Here is a 20,908-nt window from a genome sequence, read left to right on the forward strand (position 1 = left end):
AGGGTGATCGAGTTTTATCAGCTTCCAGATTAATCCATTATGCCAATCGTCCATTATACCTAACGCATATTATGCCTAACGTATATTATGCCTAACGTCCATTATGCCAAACGTCTTTATGCCTTACGTCCATTATGCCTAACGTATTTATGCCTAATGGGGTACATCCTGCGCATACTATTGAACACACCACAGCAAAGAAAATACATGATGCATCAATCGATAGCTGTGACTAACCATATTAAGTTTTTGTAACGTATTTCTTGCTTCTTAAGGAGTTTCTCCAACAAATATTTCATAGGTATTTCATAATTACATTGTAAAAAAATAGAAAAAATTTACGGTGTGAATTAGGGCATCGCAAAAATTTTTTTTTGTGTTCTCAAAGGCCCCCCCTCTCATATTGTGACAAATGTCAAAGTAAGCTCAGATGCCAAATTTCACATCATTTGGACAATTTTAGACTCCTGCCCACTTCGCTTGAAATTTTTTGAAATTGGTACTATGGGAAAATATGAAGAAAAAATACATTAAATGCTATAACTTTTGAAGTAGCAATCAGAAAATTACAATTTATTCCTTTTTTGAAAGGAAATAATCTTAGTATTTGAATGGAAATATTTTTGTTTTTGGGAAAATACGAGAAAGTGGAGTACTGGGTAATTTTGGCCCCAAAATCCCATATTTTTAATGATTTTTCTGCTCCGTGATGCAAATCATACATATTTTGTAGTTTTTCTAATGTGAAAAAATCTCAAAAATCGATCGGAGCCTTTTTGACCTTTGTCCGAACACGAGAAGTTGGGGTTAAATGGCCTTTTGTCATTCATATTAAACTTCATTATTTTCTCGTGCATATATCTCTATCATTCTTCATTCAATTTTCATAAACTATACCTTGTTGAACGTGGAAAATCCTTAGGATTATAACAAAAATAGATTCGTTACCAATAAAATTCAGTAACATCAAATTATATGACATATAGTGTCGATTTCACATTTTATCATAAAATCGCACATATTAACTCCATCTAACAACAAAATTCTTATTTAATTTACTACTTTTAGTGTAAAATATGCTTAGGGATCACATTAGAAAAGTTTCATTCCTGGAAAACTAGGGGAAGTTGGGGTATTAGGACAAATAATGAAAAAAATGAGATTGGTAGAGTAAATATCAAAAAGTTTGATGTTTCTGAATTTTACCTCTAACGTTTTTATTTTTGTTTTATTCCTCAGAATTTTCCACGTTCAAAAAGTTACATTTTATGGAAATTGATTGAAGAATAATAGAGATATATGCATGAGAAAATGATAAAATTTATTACGAATAACAAAAAGCCCTATAACCCCAACTTCTCGTATTCGGACTAAGGTTAAAAGGGTTCCGTTCGATTTATAAGACTTTTTCACATTAGAAAAACTACAAAATATGTATGATTTGCATCACGGAGCAGAAAAATCATTGAAAATATTGGATTTTGGGGCCAAAATGACCCAGTATCCCACTTTCCCGTATTTTCCTAGAAACAAAAATATCTCCATTCAAATACTAAGATTATTTTCTTTCAAAAAAAGTATAAATTGTAATTTTCTGATTGCTACTTCAAAAGTTATAGCATTTAATGTATTTTTCCTCCATATTTTCCCATAGTGCCAATTTCAAAAAAATTCAAGCGAGGTGGACGGGGTCCAAAATTGTCCAAATGGTGTGAAATTTGTCATCTGAGCTTACTTTGACATTTGTCACAATATGAGAGGGGGGGCCTTCGAGAATTCAAAAAAAATTTTTTTTGCAATGCCCTAGTGTGAATTACCCCGTAGGGAGATCCGACCCCGATCAGAATGAAATAACAAGATTATATCAGAACACAATTTTTGTATCATATTGTGTTATAAATTAGGTCTCGTTAGTAGTTAAAATAACAAAAATTTATAACAACTAACAATACAAGATATAGTTTTGAAATATTTCTGTTATGTGTTTCTGATCGGGACTTACCCCTACATTGTAAAAGGATCGAAAGTGGAGTGGTGCAAATGAACTAACAATAAGAAATTTTGACCGATGAATTCTTCCAAATCTATTCACATAACAGGGTGATGTGGTTATGTAATCCCGATTAGCCCCGGGTTTTCCTATGGAAATGTAAACATTTTCAGCTTGAAGATGAAAGGTGATTGCTCTATCGTACATTCAATGACCTCTTACTTGAATACTATGTACACCTGAGAACGCCTTCATATACAATAATCTCTGTAATACTACGTTCACACTACAGAGTTAAAACATGTTATAATAATTAGCAACAAGAAAAATGTCATCAAGATAGCGTTAAAACACGTTTTAACTCGTAGTGTGAACGTAGTATAACAATACATACACGTATCAATTCAATAGCTGCATTCAGAATATCGCTTCAGCCGTAATCGTGATTACCTCAATTTAGGTTTTATATCAACGACAAATCACCTAAAATAGGAACTGACGATACATAAACTGAGTGACCACGACACCACTGACATCTTCTGATATGTTTTCAAGATAATGATTAATTTTTTGTACTTCCTCTGTATTCCTGGGAAATGACTTATTTATTTCTTGAGTCCCGAAAGCTAAAAACCGTCAGAAAATGGATGCTCTAGCGCTGTCTCAAAAAATCTCACCGTTCATCGTGTCTTTGGTTTCGATTGGTTCACTATGTTAGTTACAAGTGCATACGGCCTGCCAAATCAAATAGAAGATAAAAATTCAATAGTCTCATTGCAGTATTCACATCTTTCTTTTTGTCTCGATCTGGTATAATTGATATTGAATATTTATCTAATTTGCCTTTTTTGTATTTTGCAGGGTACGGAAAATTTTCCAAACACTTTCTCTACATTTCCAGGTATGTTGATTTTCATTTTCTGTTCAGAACAGAAATATCCATCGTAGGACTAAGGAGTTATACGAACAACTATCATTCTTTTTTTAAATAATGCTAAATATTTGCACACCTTTAAACAGCAAGTCTACAGCGGCCTGCCTCACTACCCCTAACTTGCAGTATAGTTGCTTCCCCCGAGATCAATGCGACAACTTGGAAACAGTGACTTTATCGCATCTCCCGTTGACTGCTTCTACAACAAGTGTTGAGAAATAATATAAATCTGAAATATATTGGATTCTAAAATTTATCGCTCGTAAAGTAAACACATTTTCTCCCGGACGAATCCTGTCTGTCCCGTACGTAGATAATGGAAACGGCCATAGGACGTGAGTGCCTTTTCGGCATGACCCCAAAATCTGCTGCCCGTCTGGGCTGCTGATGGGATTTCGCTGGTGATCTCACATGCAGCCAAAGCTCTATATACATTGACTGCCGGCCTGCATGCAATACCGAGAACGGGGTGAATGAATTGTTTACCCCGAGTGTCGCGCGAAAATTGCGCGTTTTATTGCGCTATTTAAAACGAATCACACTGTACGCCGCCGTCGCCGTCGGCCGTCAGTTTTGTGCTCGAACCTGGACCTGGGTCGGGTGCGGTGTAGCTACGGGGCATTTGTCCGAATGCATTATGACTGTCCGAATCCAAGTCGTAAATCGACGACGAGCGACATGAAATGTGAAACGGTTCACACCTGGAGGTATTTTCGAGATGACGCCATGCAGTGTGCGCTCCGGTGCAGACGCTCTGCTGCTTCATTATTGCTTTCCACTGGGCTAAACTGAGGTAAATCGGTTTGAAATGGGACTTTTTCCGGGGTCAATTATCTTTAATGGGTGAATATACATGTACAATACACAACTTAAAGCGTATAATAGTGTCATGATATATCTTCAATTTGTGAACAACATCTGTTGACTTCTGCTAGTCATTTTTCACTTTGCGAAAACATCTCCAAAAATCATGAATTTCGTAACTATGTTTTGCTGTTCGATAATAGCTAAAACTAAAGGTATTTATTTATTTATTTCAAGTCGTCAATCAGATGTAGACCGGTTTCTTACAATAATTATTAAACTAACTTAACACTAGTTGAAATTTTGGTTTACTTTAAACTGCTGCTTAAGTTTTGTTTTCGACATAGTGAAGTCAATGCTTTCGCAATGTTTGTTGTAAATATTCATCATTTGGTTTAAAGGGCCAAACTTGGCATAATTAGTGCGATGCCGAATTGTACAAAAGATGCTGCGGTTACGTAGTTGTCGAGAAGGAGCATAAAAATTTAGTTTCGATAAAAGTTCGATTGAATCAATACGATGTGATACAATGTCGTTTACAAATGATACCATAGAAAATTCACGACGATCTTTCAAGGTTTGAATGTCAATTAGCATGCACCGTGCTTCATAAGATGGCAAATGTAGTCCAGTCCAACCTAGTTTACGAAGAGCGAACATCAAAAACTGCTTTTGTACTGATTCTATCCGGTTTGCATGCGTTGCTGAAAAAGGCGACCAAACAATACTACAATATTCTAGTGTTGAACGCACATAGGCTACATATAATGTCTTTATTGTGTAGGGATCTTGGAAATTATAGCTGAAGCGTTTAATAAAACCTAGTGTGCTGTTTGCTTTGTTAATTATTGTGTTATAATGATCTATGAATGTTATTTTGGAATCTATAATAACTCCTAGATCTCTTATTCTGTCACACTTTTCTACTTGTTGATTTCCCAATAAGATTCTATTGTTCTGTATATTATTCTTTCTACTCAATGTTATGGAATTACATTTTTTTACATTCAATTTCAGCAGGCTTTTATTACACCATGTATAAAAAATATTTACTTCGTTTTGAAATGTCTGAAAGTCTTCACCATTTCTTATTTCTAGAAATAGTTTCATATCATCAGCATATATAAGAACTTTTACATTTTTTAGAATGAAGGAAATGTCGTTAACAAATAAAATAAAGAATAGCGGGCCCAAATGAGACCCTTGAGGGACTCCTGATGTAACTTGAATTGGGATTGATTTTATCCCTTTAAATCTAACAGCTTGTTCACGATTTGTAAGATATGATTGTACCCATGTAAGAAGTCCTGGCTCAAACCCCGTTTTTTCTAATTTAAAAAGTAGCATGGGTATGTCGATGCGATCAAATGCTTTGCTAAAATCTGTATAAAGAGCTTCAACGTGGTTTCCGTTATCCATTGCTGTTAATGTGTAGTTAATGAATTCGAGTAGATTTGTACTTGTAGAACGCCCTTTGAAAAAACCATGTTGCACATGGGTAATTCTGTTCTTGATTTGGTGGAATAAATTTTCATTAACAATCGCCTCGAAAATCTTGGGAATGCACGAGATGATAGCTATTCCACGATAGTTACGCACATCGGATTTTTTACCATTTTTAAAAATTGGAACTAGGAAAGAGCTTTTCCATGTTTTAGGAAAACAACCTGATTCTAGAGACATGTTAAAAAGCCAAAATAAAGGAGCGGTTAGTTCTATTGACAAAGTTTTTAAAAACACCGGTGGAACGCCATCAGGTCCAGGGCTTTTAGAGCTATCCAAGTTTTTTAAGGCATCCATGATTGTATGTACTTTTATCTGTTTAATGTTAATATCTCTTGAAAGTTCTGGGAGGAATGAAAAGTATTCACGCTCTCGATCCTTCTCTGAAAATGTAGTGTAAACTTCCTGGAAGAATGTTGCAAAAAGATTGCAGATTTCCGCTGAGTTATCGCCTACCTTTCCATCAAGATGCATTTCTGTTGGGAAATAATCCGATTTTATTTTAGTTTTTACGTAATTAAAGAAGTTTTTTGGGTAAGTTTTTATGTTGCGTTCTGTTCTTGCATTGTACTCTTCAAACACGATATCAATGGCAAGGTTCAATTGATCGCATAGATTTAAATAGTTTGTTAAGTTATCTTCGCTGTTGTATTTTTTGTAGATTTTGTGTGCTTTCTGCTTACGATTTTTTAAATTTTTGATTTCTCTATTAAACCAGATGGGATGTTTTGAGTTATAGTGACGCCTTCTTCTTTTCAATGGTATATCTTCGTGAATGACTTCAAATAATATTTTGTAGAAGATGTCTACGGCAGCTTCAACATTTTCTTCATTTCTTAAAATCATTTGCCAGTTTATTGCATTAATTTTTTGCCTCAAACTTTCATAGTTAGCGGACTCGTAATCAAATACCTCCTCAAATTCACTATCACCAGGTCTGTCGTTAACATGCAAGAATATAGAAAACTCAATGGCTGTATGATAAGCTTCATTCTTCCATAAGGGAGTAAGTGATTCCGTTACACAGAAGTCTTCGTCTATATTCGTCATTAATAAATCTAAATAGCAATGTCGCTGGTTTCTTATGTGATTTATTTGATTAAGTCCTAAACTGGCAGATTTATCGCAAATGAACTGCAAAGTTTCATTTTCCCCTACAACAGGAAGTAGGATGCTCTCGTTATCAGCATCTGGTATGAAATCAATACCGCGTTGATTGAAATCGCCATATATGTGAACTTTCACGTGCGGGGAAAGACTATTAATAATGCATTCAGCAGCATGATAAAACTTTTCGTAAGTCGTTTTTCGAGCAAAATTTGGAGGAAAATACACCGAAGCGAAAACGTGAGTTTCGTCTTTAACATGTACTTTCACCCACACATGCTCGAATTCTTTTGATTTTATAGTTTTGATAACTTCTGCATTTAGTTTTGCTGAAATCGCAATCAAAGCGCCCCCTCCTGACTTCTTACCAGATACATGACAATCACGGTCATCCCTAAATACATTGTAATTGCTCCCGAAAACTTCTTCACTTCTCACTGTTTCGTCCCAACTAGTCTCAGTTGCTAAAATTACGGAATAATGACAACCTAATATTTTGTTTTGAATCACATTCATCTTAGCTGCACTTTTCATGCGGTTAAAGTTTTGGCAATAGACCAAGATTTCTGTTCTTGACTGAGATTCTCTTGGAGAAGTGTTAGTTGAATGGGAATTAATTAGACCTAGCTCTACCTCTTCTAAATCTCGAATCGCAATATGATTTGTCAATTCATTATTATCTTGCTCTAATGAGCGCGTCGATAGCGGCAAAAACACTGACAGGCGCCAATTCCGGAGGGGTACATAGGTGTGGCAGCAGCTGTTCGATGTGAGGTGCTAGGTTGGTCGGTAGGGCACGGGTTTAAAACATCGCCTCTCTGGAATGCAATGGTAGGTCTGAACGAAGTTGAAGGTGGCCTCGAAAAACGTTTCTTTGCCTCAGCCAGTAGCTCTCTATCCAACGGAAGATTGTCGATGTCGCGGCGTTTGTTATCGTGGTACGCAAATCTGCTGTGGTTGTAATTACATCCGTTATTTTTGTCGAAAATTGTGTGGTGCTTGTAACCGTGATTCTTGCGACGCTTAGTATTATTATTACGGGTGGTGTCAAGTGCATTAGCGGGCCTCTGTTTATTCCGTTTCTTCTTTATTCTTGCTTTCTCCGCCGCTTTTTGTTGATTGAGACGACGCAATTTACGTGCGTCGTATTCGGACCAATCAGCCTTCTATACCTTAGAGTTGCCAATGAAACGCCAGCCTGAGTTACTGGCTGCCTCGACGGACATCTCAGCCTCTAAACTAGGGGAGGAATCTGTTGCGGGTGAAGCAGCAGTCTTTTGTTCCAGTGAGTTTACTGCACTAGAAATTTGCTTTAATTCATCGATAATATCATCCGTAAATATTGGGTTTACATAACTCATATTCTGAGCCGAACAGTTGTTAGCCATGTCAGTTATCACGCTGCTGACCTTTTCAATTTCTGAACAAATTTGTTTCAACTCGCGTGTCATATCGGTGGTCAGTTCATTGACATAGGCTGCGATGTTGTTTTTCGTAGCTTTCATCGATATGTCGAATAATGATGTTAAGTGATTTTTTGTGGCAACGACATCAGTTTTGCCAGTTTTGTTGGAAGCAGCCAGCTCATTCCACAACTCCGAGGTTTTGGCTATGTGTGCAACCGCGTTATTATGATTAGCTGCAGTCAAGGATGCAAAATGCCTACCTTTTCTGCGGCTGTATTTTTTCTGCCTACATTCTCATTTCTCTCTCGATGCTGCTGTCATTCGCTAGTGCAGGACGCCCAGCGCTGTACGGCTGCCTGTGTGCAAAGCAGTAACATGACAAAAAACTACTGTCCCCAGTACAGCCACCAGACGCGAGTGGTACAGCTTCTCTTTCCTTATTTTACATTTTTTAATATTTTCAATCTTTTTAATATTTTTATTCAAAAATTACGACAATGAATGCGGCTCATTTACGCCACGGCCGGCATCAACGCTTTCGTGTGCGGGCCTCTCCCTTTGACTATGCAGAGAAAAATGTACAAAGCGAGAGAACAAACTTTACTACGCCACACTCTCACCGAGCAGTCGGAGTACAGCAGCAAAACAAAAATGTATTCTACTGCTGTACGGGAAAATGTACTCGGTTTGGCTACTGCTCTGGCAAGAGCTGTAGTGATGCGTCGCTGTAGCGGGCTGTACGGCTTGTACAAATGTAAATATACCGAAAAAAATGTAGTCTATCGGTACCGTTTGCATCCCTGGCTGCAGTTGTTTTAATTTCGCCTTTCAACTCGTTTAAGAGCATTTCGATACATTCAAATCCATCTCGGACATTGAAGTTGCTAAATGTGGATGTGAGTTTGTGATTCGACTCCATAACTAGCTTGTTGAGGTTGATGGCTTCTTGTTGTTGTCTGTACAGTTTATCGAAATTTAAGGTTCAAGTTACCGTTTTTAAGCATGTGTTAGAATTGAACGCTTGGTAGTGTGCGTAGGAAAATTTGTGTTCAGCTTTGCCACCGGATTATCCATATAAACCTTTTTAAAACTCTAAAAGAAGAATATCAGTCGATTTATTAGATCATCACGATTCAATTCATGCAAAATACCTGTTGGAAAAACCATCGGCTTAGCTGGATGGTGCTTTTGAAAAAGTGGCTGTGGTTTTTTCATTGCGCAGTTGTGTTGCGTATCCCCGCTCGGTGTGGTAGTGTGACAAAAAATCACAGCCACTTTTTCAAAAGCACCATCCAGCTAAGCCGATGGTTTTTCCAGCAGGTATTTTGCATGAATTGAATCCTGATGATCTAATAAATCGACTGATATTCTTCTTTTAGAGTTTTGAAAAGGTATAAATGGATAATCTGGTGGCAAAGCTGAACACAATTTTTCTTACGCATACTACCAAGCCTTGAGGTAACTTGAGCCTTAACTCCATCACGAGACGCTTCTGGCACTCGTAGCATATTGGCAGCATGTATGTTAGTATTCTTTGCTCATGATTCCTCTGAGCACCAACGCATGCAGCGTGGAATTTTTTCCCGCATGATCCATGGCAGTACCACACATGTTTGTCGTCACTCACTGTACAATTATTAATCGCGCACGGCATGTTTTACTTACGCAGCAATGATAAATGAAAACAATACAAATTAAAACACGCACGGTTAAACTTTAAACGACGCAAATGGAAACGCGACCGAACTGTAACGACGACTTGAATGCAATTTATAACACCTTTCATCGCATTCATGTACAATATTTGAATCTTACGAAATCATTTAGTAAGTCAATGCAAATCTTTATATAAGAAAGGCAGATACAGATATAAATCCCACAAAGAACAGAATCTTAATGTCGCATTATTGGATGAATCAGCACAACTTATTCGTCCATATGACTGTTATGCATTTTTATAAATTGAAATAACCCGATTAACTATACCGACTCCACATAATTAATATAGCTCCAATGAACGTGCTGAGCAAATCTGTGATTTATGATTGTTTAGAAAGCCGCTTTCGAGTTTTAATAGCACTTCAAGCAATCCCAACCACTTTATTATACTGCCAGATGCGTCTACAGAAAACCGATTCTGTCGGCTCCTGGTGTTCGCCCTAAACTCGTCCCGGTTATTAATTAAGTTCGATAGGCCGAAAATAACATGCTAAGAACTCTTTTAGACTTGCAAACGGCTACACGCCGTACATCATTACTGAAGCTAGCTGGTAAGCTACATCAAATCGAAGCGACTGAAGTTTTATGACCACTTAAACGTTCTGGCGTTGCGTTGGTTCGTACCAGGCAAGTTCTGTTAAGTGAGCAGTTAACCCCGATGAAAGTAAGGAACGGTGCGCCAAAAGACTATGGGAGCGGGAAAGTAATTAATAAAAATGTAAAATGATATATAAATATAAATAAAAACGATATTTGTTTTCAGTTGTTATTTTAAACTTGTTTCGAGCCGGGTATGAATAAAAATAATGAGCATGCATACATTTTCGTTGTCAGATTTTCAGCATACTCTATTCGTTCCAACCTTCTTCTCACTCCCATACACCGAAGCTTAGCTCCATCTGACACGGCCGCCCCATGGGGACAGAGTGCTCGACGAATGTGCGAACAAACTCCCTACCCATGATGTGTCGTGTCCACGGAAAATTAATCAGAAACCCCATAAATCTTAAGTCGCTACGTATATGGCACTTTCGGAACGTGCAGCCCTTTAATATTTCCACGTTTGCTCGATATCAAATTTCATGTTCCATTGCCATCGAAGTGTGCAGAAAACTGTAACAATGAAGCTATTGCTCTAGTTTCAACACGGCAGCGAAAGGGGTCTGTAACCAGGCTGGCGCGGGGGTGGCGGTATGATGAAGCAAGCTCACACTTCGTAAAGACAAATCGCGGTTGGAAAAGTCACCACCACTCACGCGATCTGGCGTTTAGTGGAATAGTCCATCCGTGATAGAGGCCGGGAAAACGTCTTGTGTTGGTAGAGAAGGTGGTGGATGGGAAGAGTAACCGACAATCAACGTAGCCCGGCTACTTGTGTGGATAACATGACAACAGTCACAGTCTCCAGTCATTTGTTTGAATGGGTTAATATCAAGGTTAACATGCTAGGTGCAATGTTTTCGGTTGGAATCGAACGAGTTTGGACTATCAAATAAATTGTGTAAGAGACGATTGACCTTAAACTTAAAACCTATACAGGGTGTTTGGTTCATGGTTAAAAATCTCTCGGGGGGTGATAGACTGCCATATTTGAAGAAAAAAATTGCTCTACACATACCATCAAATCTCAACCGTTACAGATTTATTGAACTTTTTGTGTAAAAAACTTATTTGTCTTAAAATACCTCTAGCTTAAAAAGTATACTTTGTATTTTAAATGTTTCAGTTCCATTCGAAAGGTGAGAAAATTTCCTATTTAATGGTGTTCTCATATCTTTTAACTAATTAGTTTTACTTACCTTTTCACTGTAAAGTAGTTAAAAGTTAGTGTTTTTGAGGAGGTTTTTGCTAATTTTCTCGAAATAATGAAGTATGATTATAGCAATATCCATTATCCAAAAGTTGGGTTTTAGGACGATTCCTAATTTGTTCTTGGACGTCATATTTCTATCTCTTCTCATTGCTTTGTAATATCATTACTATACTTTTCCTGTAACCGACTTGCAAGTGCTTAAAAGACACTAATCTAAAAAATATGCTTTATATCGTTATTTACAAGATTTCATTGGAAAGCTGAGAAAATGTCCTATCAGTGTATGTACAAATATCTTTTAGTTAAGTGTGCTAAATGATTTTTTACTAACGAAATAACTCAAAATTTGTGTTTTTTGGAGAGTTTTTTAATTATTCTAATTATTAATCAACAAAATTTATCGTAACTATTGTTCATTTGATGCCCCTTAATGTTCTCTATAACTTTTTATTAGACACTTTGTCTATATCTCTTTTCATTTTGCTGCTATTTAATAGTTAACACAGCATGAGCTCCCTACAAATGAAGTGGGTTCGAAATCATTATTTTTGAATATGAAACGATGTGATAAAAACGATTTTGCGTCGAAACCAAAAGAGATAATTGAATGGAGCCAAAGAAAGAACTATAGAACTTGCTGAGATGCATTATTTCTATGATAATAATGGTGATGTTTATTATCTACTATTTTAAGAAAATTAACGAAAATGCCAATAATAGCACTAACTTTAAACTAATTTACTTTTAAAAGAATACTAAATTCACTTAACTGAAAGGTATTAATACATTTTTCACTGTAAAATTTTCCTGGCTTTTGAATAAAAAGAAAAAAAAGTACAATAAGTGCCGTAATTTTTCAATTAGAGCTGGTACTAGTGAAAATGAGATAAAAATATCCAAGTTGAATACCCCAAAATCATGAAAATAAGGAAAGGTAAGTGTATCATGTCAAAGAACAAATTAAGCAGCTCATCAAGACTAACAATCTGAATTATTTAAATGATGAGGTAAACTATTAGGATTTTCAAGAAATGAACGAAAAATCGTTTGAAATTGTTTAATTTTCAATAAATTACTTTGAAAGGCTACTTAAACTCATTAGCTGAAACATGTGAGGGCATCACTCAATGCGAAATATTCTCACCTTTCGAATGGAACTAAAACATTTAAAATACAAAGTACACTTTTAAAGTTAGAGGTATTTTAAGACAAATAAGTTTTTTACACAAAAAGTTCAATAACTCTGTAACGGTTGAGATTTGATGGTATGTGTAGAACAATTTTTTTCTCCAAATATGACAGTCTATCACCCCCCGGGAGATTCTTAACCATGAACCAAACACCCTGTATATTAAAAATAAAAAAAAATCGCTGCAATCTGACACTAGTTTTTCCGATATCTTCAACATTGGTTTCAGTTCTTTCACCAACTGCACTTAAGTGTTCGTTGCTTGGGATTAAGTTCGTAAAAAATAAACTTCTTTTTCTTATTATTTCGTTTATTTCGTCAAAGCAATCCACAAAATTTAATATTTATTATGGATGAGTATTTTTGGAACAGGCTTGACGAGTAGATGATGAAAATGAATGATTGAAACCTTTTTGAAATCCAAGATGGCGACTTCCGGTCGAGCAATATTATCGATAGCCTTAACAATATGGGTTAAGGTTAACAGGCCAGTGAGATACCGTAAACCGGGGTGACATTGATCGCTTTTCGAAGTAATCATTACATATCCGTTTACAGCTATTTTTTCAAAAATGATTTCAAGTTGAAGTCCGTTTTCGTGTTCCGGGGTGACTTTGATAACCTGCATTAAGTTATTGATGTCAATGTTTTTCATTCAAATGTTTGTTTAAAACAATTCTGAAAAGATACTCATTGTTAAATATACGTTAATTAGTATTATACAAAGAATTTCAATGTACTGTAAAATTCGAGTAACCAAAATTCGTATAATTTGTGTCCAACTAGAATTAAAGATTCTGAAAACCTTTAAAACTTTAACTTTGTTTTATCAATGTACAAAAAGTTTCATCCATTTTAACACGTTGGAATATTGAACAATAAAAAAATGTTGCGAATTTTAGCTTAAAATAGTTTAAAATAAATGCCAACTAGTTTCACAAAAAATGTATTAAAAATAAATAAACTAAATTTAGCAAAACTCGCTTGTAATTTATTTCTCTTGCTCAAATCTGAGATTTATTTGTTTTATAAAAATAGACACTTTACGAAGCTTCGTCAAAATCAGGTAAAGTCATATTTCGGTTTTTTTGTAGTTTTTGTACCCAAAAACTGAATATACTCAAAAAGTATAACAAATCAGTATTTTATAAGTTTAGAGTAAAAATCATTTCAAATTAAAATGGTTTAGTAAGCGATCTACGAAAAAAGTTTCGAGTGATCAAATTCACCCCGATGATGAAAGTCACCCCGGTTTACGGTATTTGCATCGTTTTGTTGTAAATATGAAAAACAATGTAGTCTTCAGACATGTTGAGCTTGTTTTTGCGAACATCATTACCGAAATTTACTCTCCATGATACTCCTGAAGTTATAAGCCGTTGCTTGTGAATAACCTCTAAAACCCCTACAACATAACATTTATTGTTTATTAGATCAAGGCTTTAGCCTCAAGGGTTATTAGCCTTGTTGGAAATAACATACATTTTGAAAATACAATTCAATAAAGATGAAAAATTAATAATCGAATACTATTTCTGTCGACTATCCTGGGCGCACTGCTTTCCGCTTCTTGTGTTAATTTTCCTTCTTGGTGGTGAGCAATGCTCAGGTTTACCCTCTGTCGCTTGCTGATCATTCCGTCTGCCTTCTCCTTCGCTTATGTTTGTGTCCATGTCGTCGTCGCTAGAGCTTTGATTTTCGCTGTTACACGTTTGGTGCTTTTTGTGCTTACCAGTCCCTCACTAAGTATGTTAACTGTTGGCTTGGGGATACTGTGGAATATTGTTTGTCTGGAATTTATTTTTTGGCTGGCTGTCCGTGGGTGTATCAGCAGATGTCGAAGACTATTTGATGGTATTGGTTGTAATGGCTTACCGTAGTGTGCCGTCTGGTTACAGAAGTGGTACGTGGGCATATGCCCAGGGTATGTACATAGGTTTATTTTATTTATTTATCGCACACATCAACAGGCCGCACTCGGCCCCAATGATGGAAACTTAAACTAATTACATCTAAAAAATTGCAGGTATCGATTTCTTAATGATATCCGCGACAAATGAAAGTCGAACAGATGCGACACACGATTGAGGAGGCGTTGTAATCCCCTGATAGCGGCATTAGCTGTGTGAATAGTTCGTCGAAACGGCACTCTTAGAAGAACTGGTTCTGGATCTTGCTTGGATGTTGACTCGCTCTAGCAAATCTGGAGAGTCGATGCGTCCTGACAGAAGATCAGAGATGAATAAGGCTTCTGCAGTTTCTTTACGACGCTGAAGGGTATCGAGCTGGATGAGTTCACACCGACTCTCGTAGCTTGGTAGACGAACAGGATCGCGCCAAGGCAGGCGTCGAAGAGCATACCGTATAAATTTTCGTTGAACGCATTCAATTCGATCGCTGCTGTTCATGTAATTCGGGTTCCAGACTGCCGAACAATACTCCAGCGTGGAACGCACTAAAGAGCAGTAGATGCTTTTGAGACAATAAATGTCTGGGAAGAATTTATCCGTACGGAAAATGAAGCCCAGGTTTCGCGATGTTTTTTTTGCGTCCGCTCGGCTCTTAATTCTGTTGAAAAATTTTAGGTCATCTGCATACGACAACCGTGGCCCTTTCAGCTGATAGTTTACATCGTTGAAATAGAGAGTGAATATGAATGGTCCGAGATGACTTCCTTGCGGAATACCAGACGTTGCGGAGAACAGTTTGGAGTATGCATCAACTATGTTCACATGGTTTCTTTGCATAGTTAACACCTTGAGATGATCTGCCCTCAAAAGTCAAGTAAGACGGCATAGGTTAGTTCAGCTGCATTCGTACCACATGAACACCGTTGAGATTATGAGGGCAAAAGTTTCTCCAAATGTCGTTAGAGACGGATTCCGCATACTTCGACATGAATCTTTTAATATAATCCGTGCTAATACGAGGTGCCAAATCATGTAGGCGAATTTTCGTTAGATCAAAGTCCATATACACGAGGATTTTGGCTTTGGCGTTTTCATATTCGATGTCGTATTGCATGTTGATATTAACTACGAAAATTTGAAACCGGTTCTAAATTTCATATTTTTTTAGTTGTCCCTAGTATAGTTATAGTTGAAGGATGATTGGTGAAGGATGATCGATGTTGGTCACTGAATTGAATTCAAAATTATTTGTCGTGTAAATGATATTTCTGTATTTCTACGAATTATTGGAATTTATTATGACTTTAATATTTTGTACTACCAGAAGTTGTAGCCGGAACTCAAAGCTTATTGCCAACTAAGAAAAATTTATTTATTTTTACGTAATTTCGTTATTAGTTTGAAGAATATAAAATTGTGTCCTTCTATAAATTGTAGCTGGTATCAATTGTAATCGATTTGCGTATTAAGATATCTATTATACCGCATTGAATTCAACGTTATTTGGTAAATAAGTGTAATTTATGTACTTGTACGAAGTTTTACTTTTCTTAAAATAAATTTTTTTGAAATCAAATAAAAATTATGGAGGCGTAATCTAAAAAAATAGTATGTTTTTTTAGTGTTTCGGATTCTCCTCGTCAGTCGCTAACACCAACTTATTTCTAGTTAGATAAGTTCAAACAAGCACCAAATTGGCGCTAGTTAGACACTAAAATCCAAAAGTCACACGTCTCTGTGGATGTTAGTGTCTACCTAGCGTCAATTTGGTGCTGGTTTGGACTTATCTAACTATCATTAAGTTGGTTTTAGTTACTGGCGATGTTTCTGAATTTTAGCGGTAACGAATCTATTTTTATTTTGTTCCTAAGGATAATCCACGTTCAACAAGCTATAGTTTATTAAAATTTAATGAAGGACAATAGAGATATATGCACGAGAAAGTGATAAAATTTAATATGAATGACAAAAGGCCCTATAACCCCAACTTCTCGTATTTGGACAAAGGCCAGAAAAGTGTCGTTCGATTTCTGACATTTTTGACATTAGAAAAACTGCAAAATATGTATGATTTGCATCACATTGCATCACGGAGCAGATAAATTATTAAAAATAGGGGAAATTGGGGACAAAATGATCCAGTACCCCACTTTCCCGTATTTTTCGAGAAACGGAAATACCTCCATTCAAATATTAAGGTTATTTTCTTTTAAAAGAGTTAAAAGAGGCATGAATTGTAATTTTCTGAGTGCTACTTCAAAAGTTAGCATTTAATATATTTTTCCTCTATATTTTCCCATAGCACCAATTTCAAAAAATTCCAAGCGAAGTGGGCGGGGGTCGAGAATTGTCCAAATGATGTGAAATTTTGCATCTGAGCTTACTTTGACATTTGTCACAATATGAGAGGGGAGGGGGAGCTTGAGAATGAAAAAGGTTTTTTTTGCAATGCCCTACTCCTTATGCACAAAAAATTGGTCTCCAAAAATTTCCCATTTGGGAATTTTGCATAAAAAAATTGTTCGAATAATCGAGTCGATGTCTTCTTATAACCGGATTACGGATTTTAAATCGAGTTACAGATAATCGAGTTACAGACATCGCTATATGTATCCCTAGATACAGTGAAGACCTGTTTTTATCAGTCCCTTGATGAGTTTTAGGCACTACGAAGACAATATGGGCGGCAAACTCCAGATTGTCCAATTTCGCTGAACCCTTAGGGTTCCTTGTGCGATTCAGCACTGCAACTCCTTTAAGCCCTTTGGTCCCTTCCCGTGCTATTTAGCACCACTGCCTCGTTGAGACATTCAGCACCCGACTTGTTCGCGGACTACTTGGTTTGTTCCATGATCTAACCTACTCCGATGGAGAATTGCATTCATTGCGTTCCTTGCATTCATTGCGTTCCTTGCATTCATTGCTTTCGTTGCATTCATTGCGTTCCTCGCATTCATTGCGTTCCTTGCATTCATTGCGTTCCTTACATTCATTGCGTTCCTTACATTCCTTGCATTCCTTGCATTCATTGTATTCCTTGCATTCATTGCGTTTCTTGCATTCATCGCACTCCTTGCATTCATTGCGTTCCTTGCATTCGATGCGTTCCTTGCGCTCATCGCGTTCCTTGCATTCATTGCGTTGCTAGCAATCATTGCGTTCCCTTGCATTCATTGCGCTCCTTGAATTTATTGCGTTCCTTGCCTTCATTGCGCTCCTTGCAATCATTGCGATCCTTGCTTTCAATGCGTTTCTTGCATTCATTGCGTTCCTTGCATTCATTGCAGTCCTTGCATTCATTGCGTTCCTTGCATTCGTTGCGTTCCTTTCGCTTATTGCGTTCTTCGCATCCGTTGCGTTCCTCACATTCGTTGCGTTTCCTGCATTCATCACATTCCTTGCGCTGTTTGCGTCCACAGCCTTCATTGCGTTATTTGCATTCGTTGCGTTCCCTTGCATTTATTGCGCTCCGCACGCTCGTTGCATTCCTTGCATTCATCGAGTTCCGTGCATTCATTGCGTTCCTCGAATTTATTGCGTTCCTTGCATTCATTGCGTTTCACGCACTCATAGCGTTTCTTTCGTTTAGTGCGTTCCTTACATTCATTGCTTTCCTTGCGTTTATTGCGTTCCTTGTGTTTATTGCGTTCCGTGCCTTCATTGCGCTCCTTGCATTCATTGCTTTCCTTGCGTTCCTTGCATGCATTGCGTTCCTCACATTTACTGGGTTCCCTCCATTCATTGCGTTCTTTTCATTCATTGCATTCCTTGCGTTCATTGCGTTCCTTGCCTTCATTGCGCTCCTTAAATTCATTGCGTTTCCTGCGTTCTTTGCGCTCATTGCGTTCATTGCATTCATTGCGTGCCTTGAATTCATTGCGCTCCTTGCATTCATCGCGTTCCATGCTTTCATTGCGTTCCTTGCATTCATTGCATTCCTTGCATTTATTGCGCTCCCTCCATTCATTGCGTTCTTTTCATTCATTGCGTTCCTTGCAGTCATCGCGCTCCGTGCACTCATTGCGTTCCTTTAACTCATTGCGTTCCTTGCATTTATTGCGTTCCATGCACTTATTGCGTTCCTTTAATTCGGCGCGTTCTTTACCTTCATTGCGTTCCTTGCATTCATTGCGTTCCCCACATTCATTGAGTTCCCTCCATTCATTGCGTTCCTTTCATTCATCACATTCCTTGCATTCATTGCGTTCCTTGCCTTCAATGAGCTCCTTGCGTTCGTTGCGTTCCTCGCATTCAGCGCGTTTCTTGCATTCATTGCGTTCTTTGCATTCATTGCGTTCTTTGCATTCATTGTGTTCCTCGCATTCATCGCGTTCCATGCATTCATTGCGCGTCTCGCATTTGTTGCGTTCCATGCATTCATTGCGTTCCTTGCGTTCGCTGCCTTCTATGCGTTCTTTGCATTCATTGTGTTCCCTCCATTCATTGCGTTCCGCGCGCCAATCGCGTTTCTTGCGTTTCTTGCGTTCATCGAGTTCCGCGCTTTCATCGAGCTCCTTGAATTTATTGCGTTCCCTGCATTCATTGCGTTCCATGCGCTCATTGCGTTTCTTTCAGTTAGCACGTTCCTTGCATTCATTGCGTCCCCTGCATACGCTGCGTTCCCTCCATTCATAGCGTTCTTTTCATTCATTACATTCCTTGCATTCATTGCGTTCCTTGCCCTCATTGCGCTCCTTGAATTCATTGCGTTCTTTGCGTTCATTGCGTTCCCTGCATTCATTGCGTTCATTGTCTTCAATGCGCTCCTTGCTTTCGTTGCGTTCCTTGAATTCATTGCGTTCCCTCCATTCATTGCGTTCCATTCATTCATTACATTCCTTGCATTCATTGCGTTCCTTGCCTTCATTGTGCTCCTTGTGCTCCTTGCATTCATTGCGTTCCTTGCATTCATTGCGTTCCTTTCACTCATTGCGTTCCTTTCATTCATTGCGTTCCTTGCATTCATGGTGTTCCTTGCATTTATTGCGAGTCGAATGGTTCAGTTCGTCGAATTCGGCAAATGTCTATGCGTGTGTGCGTATGTGTGTGTGCGTGTGTATGTATGTATGTGACCAAAAATAAACACATCGGTTACTCAGGAATGGCTGAACCTTTTTTTCTAGCTTAGTCTCAAACGTACAACGTTCCCATAGGCTACTATTGAATTTCATTAAATTCCGCGTTCCAGTTCCGGAGTTACGGGTTTAAGAGTACGGACACACAGCAAATCCACATTTTTGCCATTCTCCTATAGAATGGTTATGCAATCACTCTGAACATCGTCAACTTAATTCCGGCCCGGAGGCCGTCTGTCATATAACATTCGACTCAGTTCGTCGAATTCGGCAAATGTCTGTGCGTGTGTGCATATGTGTGAGTGTTATGTGTGTATCTGGCCAAAAATAAGCGTATCGGTTACTCAGGAATGGCTGAACTGATTTTTTCTAACTTAGTCTCAAATGAAAGGTACAACGTTCCGGTAGGCTGCTATTGAATTTCATTAAATTCCGAGTTCCGGAATTATGGGTTTAAGAGTACGGACACACAGCAAATTCACATTCTTACCTTTCTCCTATAGAAAGGTTATGCAATCACTCTGAACATCGTCAACTTAATCCCGACCCGGAGGGCCGTCTGTCATTTACCATTCGACTCAGTTCGTCGAATTCGGCAAATGTCTGTGCGTGTGAGCATATGTGTGAGTGTTATGTGTGTATCTGGCCAAAAATAAGCGTATCGGTTACTCAGGAATGGCTGAACTGATTTTTTCAAACTTTGTTTCAAATGAAAGGTACAACGTTCTGGTAGGCTGCTATTGAATTTCATTAAATTCCGAGTTCCGGTTCCGGAGTTACGGGTTTATGAGTACGGACACACAGCAAAAAAAAGGTTATGCAATTACTATGAACATCGTCAACTTAATTTTTTTGACTTACATATGTTTTCTGTATTTTAACAGGGTCGTAGTTGGGGGGATACGGTAAGGCCCTCCCCCCACATAGCCCACCACCTTCCCTCATGAAGTAAAATTTTCTAATTCCTCGAGAATAAATTTTCCTAATGGGTCTGAAAAACCAGTGCTAAATTTGGTTTGAAATGATTTTGAGTTGAGAAACTAATTTAAAATTTCTTAACGTTTTGAGCGTCGACATATAGCGACTCAAGTTCGTAGCAGTCGATTCATTGTACGTATGTGTAATTGCAATGAATATTTAATATATTTAATAGACATTTCCACCATTATATTAAACAAAACCAATCATGGAATCGTAGTTTGGATAAATGAGAAAGGCATAATTGCACCACTAGGTGGATTAAAACGGGTTTTTCATTGTTTATTTCATTTCATTTGTTTTATTGATTTTTTATTTTTTATTGATTCAGGTTATTCGAGGTTTTATTCGTGAAGAACTCGAAACTGTCTTCATCCCACCTCTAGTTGGGTACCTAGTGCGTGTGAGTTCTGCTAACTAATGAATGATCCATCTGTTATATGTGTAAGAAATGTCATATCTCCTGCTACGTCCATCTAC

The 20,908-nt window shown here is 37.6% G+C and overlaps 3 protein-coding genes across 4 annotated transcripts in view; 1 reads left to right on the forward strand and 2 right to left on the reverse strand.

Moving 5' to 3' along the window:
* The window catches only part of LOC131678865 (follicle-stimulating hormone receptor-like), a 497,363-nt gene that overhangs the window by 151,504 nt on the left and 324,951 nt on the right, over positions 1-20,908 (forward strand). Inside the window, exon 2 of one of the 2 annotated variants that reach the window (XM_058959280.1) lies at positions 2,852-2,891. The exons of the other annotated variant lie outside the window; for it this stretch is intronic. The gene's annotated coding sequence lies outside the window, so the exon portion shown is untranslated. The remainder of the gene's footprint in view (positions 1-2,851; positions 2,892-20,908) is intronic. 2 annotated transcript variants of the gene reach the window in all.
* On the reverse strand, positions 17,235-17,801 carry LOC131679590 (sperm-specific protein Don juan-like). Its single transcript, XM_058960330.1, has 2 exons — positions 17,742-17,801; positions 17,235-17,519 (listed from the first exon to the last, which is right to left on the reverse strand). Exons 1-2 carry the CDS (start codon positions 17,799-17,801, stop codon positions 17,235-17,237), a joined length of 345 nt encoding a protein of 114 aa, XP_058816313.1.
* Positions 17,798-18,280, reverse strand: LOC131679592 (nucleolar protein 58-like). The gene is made up of 2 exons (XM_058960331.1): positions 18,166-18,280; positions 17,798-18,123 (listed from the first exon to the last, which is right to left on the reverse strand). Exons 1-2 carry the CDS (start codon positions 18,278-18,280, stop codon positions 17,798-17,800), a joined length of 441 nt encoding a protein of 146 aa, XP_058816314.1.

Source organism: Topomyia yanbarensis, chromosome 2 (genome assembly GCF_030247195.1).
Source record: "Topomyia yanbarensis strain Yona2022 chromosome 2, ASM3024719v1, whole genome shotgun sequence".
Lineage (NCBI taxonomy): Eukaryota > Metazoa > Arthropoda > Insecta > Diptera > Culicidae > Topomyia > Topomyia yanbarensis.

Bases quoted from the DNA above. Each gene is read 5' to 3' on its own strand.
- LOC131679592 (XM_058960331.1), bottom strand. From the start codon at position 18,280: ATGGAACGCGATGAATGCAAGGAGCGCAATGAATTCAAGGCACGCAAT. The intron at 18,124-18,165 runs GCAAGGAACGCA...ATGAATGAAAAG, and splicing joins ATTTAAGGAGCGCAATGAAG to AACGCAATGAATGGAGGGAA.
- LOC131679590 (XM_058960330.1), bottom strand. From the start codon at position 17,801: ATGAAGGCTGTGGACGCAAACAGCGCAAGGAATGTGATGAATGCAGGA. The intron at 17,520-17,741 runs GTGAGGAACGCA...AATGATTGCTAG, and splicing joins ATGCAGGAAACGCAACGAAT to CAACGCAATGAATGCAAGGA.